Genomic DNA, 11894 nt, shown 5'->3' on the forward strand with positions numbered 1-11894 from the left:
TATACGCAATACGGTAGTATATAAGGTTAGAATTTATCTTGGTCCTAAGAAATATAAAAATCTAATCAAAAGAAAGGTAAAAATGTAAAAATGTCTTTAAAATGTCTACAAACAAACCTTAGATGTCGCACAATTCTGATGTTTTCAGCCTTCCTAATCCTTAACTCCAAAGCTTTTCGGAATTTTTCAAACTGTTCAGTTGACGAATTTTCTTTTTCAGGAGTAACCTTTGAAATAGAATCAATGTTATATATATATATATATATATATATATATATATATATATATATATATATATAATATATATATATATATATATATATATATATATATATATATATATATATATATATATATAATCCTCTTTTATAGATACAAGTTACAAACATTGATTACTGAAAATAACGTTTTCAATTATATTTACAGTTTATGCCGCTGTAAAATATCTATTCAATCATATCACCTTTCATATAAACCCCCTATACCTGTTACAAAAATTCATTAACGTATTAATAATATATAGCTCCACTGGCTTCCTCTTTGTATAATGTAAAACCTTTATTCATAAAGCGATTTTCTCCTATCAAATATGATTAAAGATATTTTTAAATTTTTTATCAATATTAATGAAAAAAAAATGTTTTCGTTTTAGAATGAATATTATCGAATTGAAATTTTCGTTTCTTTCCTTTAATTTTTAAGATATTTAAATTTGTTTGTTCCTATTATTCTTACTATTATTTGATAAAGACTTTACAAAGCAACACAAGTTACTTGTAATTAAGTTTTGCTATTTTCAAATCGATTTATAACTGATTAATCGTAAGAAGCAATACTGTTATTTGTTTGGTTAGTAATTTCAATTTATATTAACGTACAATATATTTTAAATCATAAATTTATTGCAAAACTAAAATTTAGATTTTGTGTGTGCTTTTTTGTATTTCAATGTACACGAATATATGATGACTCTAAAAGTCTTTATCATTTAGTCATCTGAAATCTCCTAAATAGCGTTTTACGATTACTATTCAGTTGACAGTATTGCAAAGTTTTTTGGAATTTCAGTTTTCCCACATTATGGCTGCAGGAAGATGTGACCAATTAAGCCAACTATTCACTAGTCGTTGATATTAAATCTTAAAATCGGATTATAGTTTTTATCCCACTTTCAAGACACATAATTATAACTAATTTTATTACTTTCAATACCAAATACACATAAACACTTTCACATTTACATTTTAATTACTCAGAAAAAAACATTTATTTAAATATTTAGAGAACATTTTTACAAAGTTACTTCTTTTAAATTCATTCTGAAAATATTTTCCTCTTTTACAGACGGCCATGTTTTTTTAATATCTGATTCGAGAGTTTTCCATGTAAAAGTTTCATCATCTTCGCTGCTATCTTCGTCCCTTTCATTCTTTGGAATTGTATCCCACTTATTTGTTACAAATATAACGTCCTCCACATCAAAACATGGCATCTCGTTTTCCATTTGCAGGAGGACTATAGACTGAAGTATTTTTGGAAGCTGTAAATATTTTCATCAACTGTATAAGAGTAAGGTAATAAACAAAAAATGTGATTTTAACATTCCTTAACCTTTGTTCCAATATTCTGTAAAACTGTCAAGTGTTAAGAAAGTTATGTAACGTTAGCGACTAGTGAACTATTCCTCTGAAAAATGTAAATAAAAGTTTCCATAATTTAAGTAAAAATTTTGGCAGATGGTTAAATGATTGTTGTTACGGGCCGCCGGAAGGCGGTCCGTTATTTGATACACATTTAAATATTGTTACTGCGTTTCTGCGGGATAGTTCTTTTTTATTAGAATTAATACTATGCTTATTTTTATGAATTAAAAGTCAATTTGCATGTAGAAATATGTTTTATGCCTTTTAGAAAATATCACATATTTTTTCTTTTACTCGTAAATGAAAAGTAGGTCAAACTTAGTAAATTGTCGTATTTGGCGCGTTTTCATCGAGACTATAATCTATTCGGAAAATATCGGAGTTCTTCATTCTTTTCAAAACAATGCATCAGGATCGGTATGCGGGACATACTAAAGACCTAAAATATTAAAGACCTGAATGTCATTAAATTTTATATGAATGATATTTTTGAATTTCTATGTGCCGTGTCAAATAAAAAGAGTTTGTGTGTGTATTTATTATATTTCCATGTAAAATGTGGTAGAAAATTTCATGAAATGACATTATATCAATTATTTACGCAAGAATATGACAGAAATGAAAATTTGAATTGACTGGAAAATTTGAACTAATAAATTTTTATTTTATTATGAGGTCCCTTGAAATCATGCTAATACATTAAGTTTTCATTCAATACAATGCAACCAAAATAACCCAAAATGGTTTGAAATACATAATCTCCAAGAGAAAAATGATGAGGTGCACTTTGTATTAGAGTAATGTACAAATCAATGTGTTCTCCATTACTTTATACTATGGCAATGATCATACAATTTCCGTTAGAAATGCTTACAGTAACGAAATCGATTCTTTAAGATAATAGTAAAATGTTAAACTTCAAAACAAGTTGCTGAAAGTATATTAAAATTTACCATAAAAATTAGAACAACCAACTCTTATTTTCTTCTTTGTGGTGTGTTTTTATGTAAACAACAAATGATTCATACAACAATTATATTTTTTGCGGCCCATTTGACGCTTGCGTCAATATGATTTCTTGTTGGATTTTGTTTCTGCATTGTTTTTGACAGGTGACTAAAATGTATCTAAACTAGGGCCTATTTGCATACTAGTGCCTCTGTCATTCAGTCACCTTTGTATGCAGAAGCATAGTTTCATTTTGTGAGCCTAGTTACCCTACCGATTATTATATTGCCACCAACTACTTGCTATGAAGTTGTCTTACCTTTTCTGTTTGCATACCACCAGCCTTTGATACGTCTATTACAAAGATAAACGACACTGCATTAGGAAGGTATTCCATGAGTCTCTGTGTTACTTCCGTTGATCCTCCAATGCCTGGTGTGTCCACTAGGATCGTGTTACTCTGTTAATAAAAAAATATGACAAAAGCCTCATAGGCCAAATCACTCACCCGAACAACAGTTCTTGTACTTTTTAAACTCACAGAATACCAAAAGTAGCCATAGGTCACTGTGACCTGAGGGTATGAGTGTGTTTGCAAAGATAATAAAACAAATTGTAGCGTTGTTGTTAAAAAAAGAGGTTTTTACTTTGAACCCCTCTTAGATCTAAGTATTGGCCAGAGGTCCCAGTTCGAGATATTTACAATCTACAAAATCAGAAGAAGCTTATAAATTGTAGCATTCAAGTTCCTAAGAAAAAAAGTTTTGATTTTCCATTCATTTCTATGTTAATCATAAAGCGCCTTCTAGGGCCCAAGTGCTAGCCTTGAAGTCATATCTAAACAATTTAGAATCTATACTATTTAAGGATTCCTGCTTGGTAACATTTTTTCTTATTTTTTTCTTTGATGAATTATGAACCACTCGTTGGGCCCCAGTATTTGTCAAAGGGTCACTGTTTTAATAATTTGGAATCTTTACCATGCATAGAAACTTTGATGTAAGTATCAACATTTTTGTTGCAGTTAACGTTGTTCTTGAGAAGAAGATTGTTGAAGACTCAATACAATGCTTACTGTTTCGTGAGTGTCTTCCCTTTAAAAAGGGTTTCGCCCCTTATTTTGACCATTACGATTACTCATTCATACGAATGATTTAATATAAAGTTTGGTTAAATCTGACCCATTGGTTCTTGAGAAATGAGAAAAGTTTAAAGAGAGACTGACTAAGAGATAGACAGACAGATGGACGGACAACGGACAACAGGTTACCAGAAAAACTAAATTAAACCTTTGGTTTAAAAAAATAAACTTCCTGCAAATATGCACATCATTCCGTTTGTCTTTATCAACTACAATATTTATGAAATTTCATTTATTGGTTAAAAGGGGATGTGCGACCATTTTCTACATTTGTAAATAAAAATGTAAATATTTCTTGAACTACTTGTTTCTGCCTAAAACTGACTGAAATTGTTGTCAAAAGATAAAAACCAATAAATATGAGGTTTTACATGTTGTTTTCAACGCGTATTACGCACACAAGAGTAGAACAGTGCCTTTTTAATCATTTAGAATTGCGATGCTACAGACTTGAAGCTAACATGAATTCACAAATACGCATTATTTCCCTTTTATCTCCGACTACCGCCATATTAGTTGTCGATTTCTATTGTTCTATTCATCGCTACACACCCCCTATATAAGCTGAGAGCACTATTCATGCTTCATCGCATTCAGGTATTTCATGCACCCGAACACGTTGCCTTGGACGAAAAGACGTGTAGAAACGCGTTTTGAAGAAAAATAAAATGACAACCACTGCACTGACAAGATATATCCAATACACGATGGAACAAGACAGACTGAAATCCAGGCGCAGATACTTATAAAATTCCTCGATAATTGTGGACCGTTTTCCTGTGTATGTTATAACATCGCACATGCGCAAACAACACACTGTGGCAGATCGAGCAATGTCAATGATTGCATGGATTTTAGAAACGGTGGAACGGATGGAAACGATGTTACATTGTCATTTTCTTGGATTTACTATCATTTATCTACTGTGTTCGATGTAGTGCCACCGGGGTTTTCAAAAAGACGCAGACGTTATTCACTCTGTATGAACGACACACGTGTTCGATGTGAATGCGTAGTGAGGCAGCACTGTATGTGCAAAATAATTAAGATATCTGGAAAATCCTTTCACAGAATCAACATATTTTGTATTTCATTGTGTTCTTTATTCTTTACTACAAACATTTTACGACAATGTGTAGTTCATGCATTTAGAAGTCCGTGCAACCTGAATGCCTCGATCGGAAAGCAACCGACCGTAACTTTCTCAACCGATATATATATCCCAGTGGCATTAGGGGAGCGATCGAAACTAATATGGCGACCAAATGTTTTTATGAATTCATGTCAGCTTTAATTAAGTTCAAGGTTAAAGATCTAAAAAAAATATGAAAGGAGGTCATTTATGTCTACATTATACAACCTTATGTTGAGGAAAAGGTCAAAGTTTGTTTATTTAAGTTGTAACTTTGTCTCAAGAGAGGGTACCATATCTAAATATGGTCTCCAAAACTATTCATTGCCGGTAATTTTGTCGGTGTCTGTGGAGGTACATTGATTTTTTTTTCAATGAAAAATTTATGTATTATTTTTTAAAAAACAACTAATTTTTTGGACCCCTACCCTATTTCTAAAAATATTGAATTTGATTTATACTTAAAAAACATTGCAACTCTCTGTCTCATTCAAAAAAGATTGTTTTGAATTGACATTTTTTTCCCCGAGTATTTCTAAGTATACTGGGATTTTCTTGTTCTAGATCCCGTGCCGAATAGGATACCCTCTTTGAGGCGAAGTTACCACTTAAATGAGCAAATTTCAAACGTTTTCTTAACAAATGGTTTTAGAGAGGACATCAATGAACCACCTTCATATTTTGTTCAGTTTTTTAAATCTTTAATGTACCTCCATAGACACAGACAAAAACGTAATTTTTAGACCCATTTTAAGAATAGGGTACCATACTTTGAGACAAAGATACAACTTAAATGAGCAAGCTTAGACTTTTTTCTTAACAAATGTTGTGGAGAGGACGCCAATGAACCCCCTTTACAATTTTTTCAGATTTTTACATCTTTAAAATATGTTTGTAGCTGCGCAGTTCGACAGCTGTTCTGAGTGATTAAAAAGACACTGTCCTGTTCTTGAATGCATACTTTGAAAAAAATGATATCTAGTACCTTATACTTCTTTTGGCAATGTTTTTGGCCAGTTTCGAGCAGAAACAAGCCAGTTCAAGAAATGTTTACGTTCTTATCCTAAAATGTACAAGATGGCCACCCCCCCCCCCCCTCCCTTAATAAAACAAATTATAATAAGGGAATAAAAGCAGTAGCAAAACAATATCGTATAATTTCAACAAGAATTCAAAGTGTCTGTTAATAAAAGTAAATATCTCAATAAACAATTACTTAACTTAAATTGACAAGTACGTAGCCAAAATAGATATGTTACGAGACTGTATTTTTAAAAATTATTTTACCATAAGAAAGGGGATCGGGAATCCTATGTCCACACTCCGAAAATTATTCGTTTTCTTTGATGAGGTCTTGTCTGTCAATTCCTTTAAATAATTTCTTAGTATTTTCACACCTTTACTTGTCGCCAAATCACATCTGTCTGTCAAGTCTGTTTCTTCTATCTTTCCTTTGAGACTTTCGGTAATAATTCCTACTCTCTCTGAATTACGTATTTTACATATTGTAGAGGTGGATTCATGAGTTCTGCATTTGAAGATTTCTTTTTGCAGTATTTTGTTTATCAATGTTGACTTTCCAGAACTTGTTTCTCCTAAAAAATAATCAAACTAACAATGGAAACATGGCAAAGACAACCAGTGACAGTTTCAAAACAAAACTTAATGAATAAATTACCTTAAAAAAAATAACACTACAACTTCAAATATACTAGCGGTACTGTGCATTATAAAATTTAGTATATTTTTCTATATCTATTGTTTGTATTTATAAAATTTAAACAATCGATAATGGTATTGTTTTTGACAATATCGGATGGTAACCGTCTGAGTGCACGGACTTTTTTGAAGCATTTGTACGCACGAGTTTTACGGGCCAATACTGTTTGGAATAAGAACTGTAAAGGACTTGTTTAAACTTTTTTTGTTAAGGAAATTACTTTAGTTTCAACAAAATTTACCCTTATGTCATGCCACGACTCAACGAAAACCAACGTAATCGTGCTGTTGGGATGCTGCAAGCTGGAATGGCACACAATACTGTAGCAAGACACTTTGGAGTTCATCGGAACACCATTCAGTCATTATGGAGACGTTTTCAACAATCCAGGATCGACCGCGTTCTGGGCGACCTCGTGTGAGGTCCCGTCAACAGGACAACCACATTAGACTTTTGCATCTGAGAAATCGTTTCCAGACAACAAGTTTGACTGCCCGTAGCATTCCAGGGCTTCGATCAATTAGTCCAAGAACTGTGCGTAATCGTCTACACGAGCAAAACATCAAACCAAGACGTCCATCGGTGCACTCAGTACTGCTTCAACGTCATCGTATCGCCAGACTAGCGTGGTGCACACGACATCTTCGATTCAGAATACAGGACTGGGCCAATATTCTGTTCACTGATGAATTCAGATTTCATTTGAATAGCAGTGACGGCCGTTGTAGGGTGTATCGTCGCGTTGGGAAGCGTTACCAGGACGCTTGTGTTGTGCAACGTCGACAATTTGGTGGAGGTAGTGTGATGGTGTGGGGTGGAATATCAGCACGTGGAAGGACCCCTCTACAAATTGTCAATGGAAATCTCACCGGCGTACGCTATCGAGCTGAAATTATTCAGCGTCATGTGATACCCTTCATACAGAGACATCAAAATCACATCACTCTGTAGCAAGACAACGCAAGGCCACACGTTGCACGTGTAGACACGGACTTGTTTGTTCAACAGAATGTCGATGTCTTGGCCAGCTGTTTCTGCCGATTTGTCGCCGATCGAGCACGTCTGGGATGAAATGGAAAGACGTTTACGCCGTTTACCAAATCAGCCAGTGACATTGGCTGATTTAGGCCATGCTTTAACCAACATCTGGAACAACATCCCTCAAGCATTTCCTAACACCTTAGTGGCATCAATGAGGCGTCGCTGTCAAGCATGCGTGAACGCAAATGGTGGTCACACGCATTATTAATTTTGTTAATTCAATTTCAAATAACAGTGACTTTCGAGTGTGCTGAAATTGACGTTATTCGACGTTGACATTAATGTTTTATGAGATGTTGTTACAAATACATGTGTTAACAGTATTACAAAAAAAAAATTTGTTCATTGTAATTTTAAAATTTTTTATATACATTAAATAATGCACAGTTTCTTTTTTCCGATAGTATATAATGGGAACTATATTATATAAATAGTGCCTGTTTAGGAGTATAACAGTTGATATTGACACCAAAAGAAAACCATTGTCAACCGACGCGGAACGGAGGTGTCAATTCTCAAGGAGTGTCAATTTGACCTGTTACCCTTCCAAACAGACACTATTTATCGTATCATACTGAATGTCTTAATTTTGAAGAAAACTTTACTGCTTTTACATGGGAAGGACGTGAATTCTACGCCAAACCGTACGCGCATAATTTATTGGCATGTAACAATTCCTTGTGTTACCCGTTGCCAAGTTTATATACTGAATGTCTCAATTTTAGAGTAATTTTTACTGCTTTTATATAGAAATGACGTGGATTCTTCGCCGAACCGTACGCACATAATCTATGCGCATGTAACAGTTCCTGGTGTTACCCGTTGCCAAGTGTGTTGCTAACGTTGAGGGTAATAGAACGGATTATCAACTGCGTCTACATCAATCAGATGTCAGTATTTAACATGAGTGTATAATAATATAAAATATCGAGGTTTTGTTTTATGATAGTGTTTACATTTTTCTTTGCGGCCGATTATTCATTTGAAATGAGTTAATGTGTTTCACTACATGTGATTGTGCAAATCAAACCAATGAAAATAAGATATCAGCGTAGATAATAGGGATGTAAATTAACTATTTAATGATACGGTGCAATTCAAAAGCATGAAGATTTTCTGTGATATAATATATGATTAAAAAATAATGTTTTAAAAAAATGTTACAAGATTTAAACACTGTATGATAGGTGACCAAAAATGTGACAGACAGTGTTTCTCCATCATCTCTCCTTACTCCTTGGTCATTTAATTATAATAAGTGTTTGTTGCTAGAACGCGGAATGGAACAGAAAGCGGAAAATTTGGCATAAAGTAATTCACTTGTTAAAGATTAAAATAACCAAATATCGATCATCTTTTATTAAAATGCTACGCGTAGTATCTTTGCAAAAATCATGAAAATGAGTTTATAAGGGAATATATTTTTTATATCCTTAGAATTAATTGTGCATGTAATGACCAATAATGTGTAGATTCAAGTACTATTTAATATTTAATCTTTTCATATACCAGAAATAATCTTAAGCAATCGCTACTCTGCAAATTTAAAATTTGATTATAAGACAATTGCTGAGAAATATGTTTGTATTATGGTGGTTTAAAAACTGATAATAGGAAATATTGCTGTTCCCAACAAACAGTGCTGCTATCCATCACGTTTACAACTGAACCCCTATCCTATCCTGTATCCATCAACCTGTGTTATGAATCCTACACCTATCATCCTATCTTTAATACTATTATTTATCTCAACTTTCTGTTTTAAACCATATACTTGCAAAATACGTAGTATAAATGTTTATCAAGCTTCTACAGACAGTTTGTTTTGTAAAAATATTTCTAGAAATCGATTAAACCGAAGCTTGATTTGATTGCTTGTTGAATACCGAATATAGAATTGATAGAATATGACTAGGTTTTATTTATTTTTGTATTCTATAAGATTTTTTCGATCATCGTTACTTTAAAGTATGTAAATCACACTGTCTTTCAGAACTTATGTGTACTTGTTTCAGCTTAACCTGCAATCACTATCCCGTGGTCTAATTTGTCGATATCTGTTATCCTCTTCTCCAAAACTGTAAGATAATCGGGGTATGACTTCTGAAGTTCACTCTGTAGATCTTCTGTGAAATCGTCGCTTTTTAGGATATTTAAAAAATCACGGTACATGGATATAACCTTCTGTTTTAATTCTTCGTTTTCTTCCGAAGAGCTGCATCTTTTAAAAAAGATAAATCATCAGTATTCAGGGATCTTAAAGATAACAATACAATCGACTTTAATAAGTAATAAGTTAATGGTTAAAACCAAAAACACTTTATTGATTCTCTTCACAAAAATGTCCAAGATGAAGTTATAGGTATACATGTAACATCGAATAAAAGGCAGCAAGTTAACTAAAAAGACGCGTTGCCTTTTTATAACAAAAAAATAAAACATGATTACATATATATTCTGTAAAAACTAAAAGACTCCCCCCCCCAAAAAAAAAACACGAAAAAATAACCTCGAAATTATTGCTTGGACATTTTCCTCGCCATTTTCTGGATCATTGCAGTTACCTTGATTTTTTTTCTGTATGCGCCAGTGTTTTACTGGATGCAGAACTCTAATTATGAAATAAAATTTTAACGTTAAAACAATGTTTAAGGGGGGTGTGCGGCCATCTTGTACATTTAAGGATAAGAAAGTAAACATTTCTTGAACTGGCTTGTTTCTGCTTGAAACTGACAAAAATCTTTGCAAAATGATATAAGCGCAATTAATATGAGATTTTACAGGTTGTTTTGAATGCAGACTATGCATACAAGAACAGGACAGCCGTTTTAATTACCAAAACAGCTATCGAACTGCGCAGCTACAGAATTATTTTGAGGATTTAAAAACTTGTAAAAAGTTTGAATCTTGCACATTTATGTTGTAACTTTGTCTGAAAAGAGGGTGCCCTATTTTGATCAGTCGGCATGGGATCTATTTTTAGAACAAGAAAAATCCAGTGTATACTTAGAACTCCTGTGTCTATGGAGATACATCGACGCTATATTTTCATAGAGAAAATAAATGTCAATTTGACATACATCTCTATACCTGTTCCATGTTTAAATAAGGTTATTTTTCCAGTTCTACAAGTATAAATTAAAGTAAACTCATTTTAAAAATAGGGTAGGGGTAAAAAAAAAGTGATTATATTAAATTAAAAAACTATACATTATTCAATGAAAATATATCTTCAAAATACCGCCACTGACACAGACAAATGTATCTTGTGGTTTTGAGGCCAATTTTAGGAATATGGTACCCTACTTTGAGACAAAGTTACAACTTAAATAAGCAAGCATAGATCTTTTTCTCAACAAATGGTTGTAAAGAGGTCACCAATAAACACTCTTCATATTTTTCAAATTCTTAAATCTTCAAAATAAGGCTGTAGCTGCGCGGTTCGACAGCTGTTTTGAGTGATTAAAAAGGCCTTGTCCTGTTTTTGCATGCATACTTTTTCAAACAAAATGACACGTAGAACTTCATATTTATTGCTTTTATATCTTTGACAATATTTTTGGCCAGTTTCGGGCAGAACAAGCCAGTTCAAGAAATGTTTACATTCTTGTCCTTAAATGTACAAGATGGCCGCACATCCCCCTTAATGCGATGTTTAATAATCAATTCATCAATGTAAAAGCTAAGAAACCATCATTTTTTATTCAGTTTAGGTATTCATCATTTTATTTGTTTTGCGCTTCATCATCAAAATTGTAGGAACTTGAATCGTTAAATACTTTTAAAAGCATGATTCACCTCAGGATAAAAACATTCTTCTTTATCCGCTCTCTCATATATGATGTCATAATCATTCTTTGTAGATGAAGATTCTTCAATTGTATAAGCACCACCTTCAATAGTCCATACATCAGTACCTTTCCTATAATACAATATAAAATTTAACGCACTTCTTTGCACAAACTGAATCATTGGCTTTGATTTCCATCTGTCTCTATTTTGCTATTCGAGATGATTTGTTGAACCTACATATATATATTTTCACAAATGCATTTTTTAAAGTTATATTATATATGTTAATATACAATTATTTAATGCTTGAGCAGTCAATAGACCCGAATAATTTCCCAGAGGTGCAGTGAACAGTTTAGTATGATCGATTGCTTGTGTCTGTTGGCCTTGGGCAATAGATCATACTGAGCTGTTCCCTGCTAGTGTAGCGGATAGTGGATGAAATATTTCACTTGTGGAGACAAGCACCAACATTTT

The 11894-nt window shown here is 32.8% G+C and overlaps 1 protein-coding gene across 1 annotated transcript in view; it reads right to left on the reverse strand.

Moving 5' to 3' along the window:
- Nucleotides 1–11597, reverse strand: part of LOC128185416 (uncharacterized) — a 35505-nt gene extending 23908 nt beyond the window's left edge. Inside the window, exons 1-7 of the mRNA XM_052855013.1 lie at nt 11424–11597; nt 10190–10236; nt 9647–9846; nt 6152–6459; nt 2911–3051; nt 1304–1540; nt 118–227 (exon numbers count right to left, since the gene is read on the reverse strand). Coding sequence (XP_052710973.1) covers nt 118–227; nt 1304–1540; nt 2911–3051; nt 6152–6459; nt 9647–9846; nt 10190–10236; nt 11424–11597 — 1217 coding nt within the window. The remainder of the gene's footprint in view (nt 1–117; nt 228–1303; nt 1541–2910; nt 3052–6151; nt 6460–9646; nt 9847–10189; nt 10237–11423) is intronic.
- Between the last annotated feature and the right edge of the window lie 297 nt (nt 11598–11894).

Source organism: Crassostrea angulata, chromosome 5, assembly GCF_025612915.1.
Source record: "Crassostrea angulata isolate pt1a10 chromosome 5, ASM2561291v2, whole genome shotgun sequence".
In the NCBI taxonomy this organism is placed as follows: domain Eukaryota; kingdom Metazoa; phylum Mollusca; class Bivalvia; order Ostreida; family Ostreidae; genus Magallana; species Magallana angulata.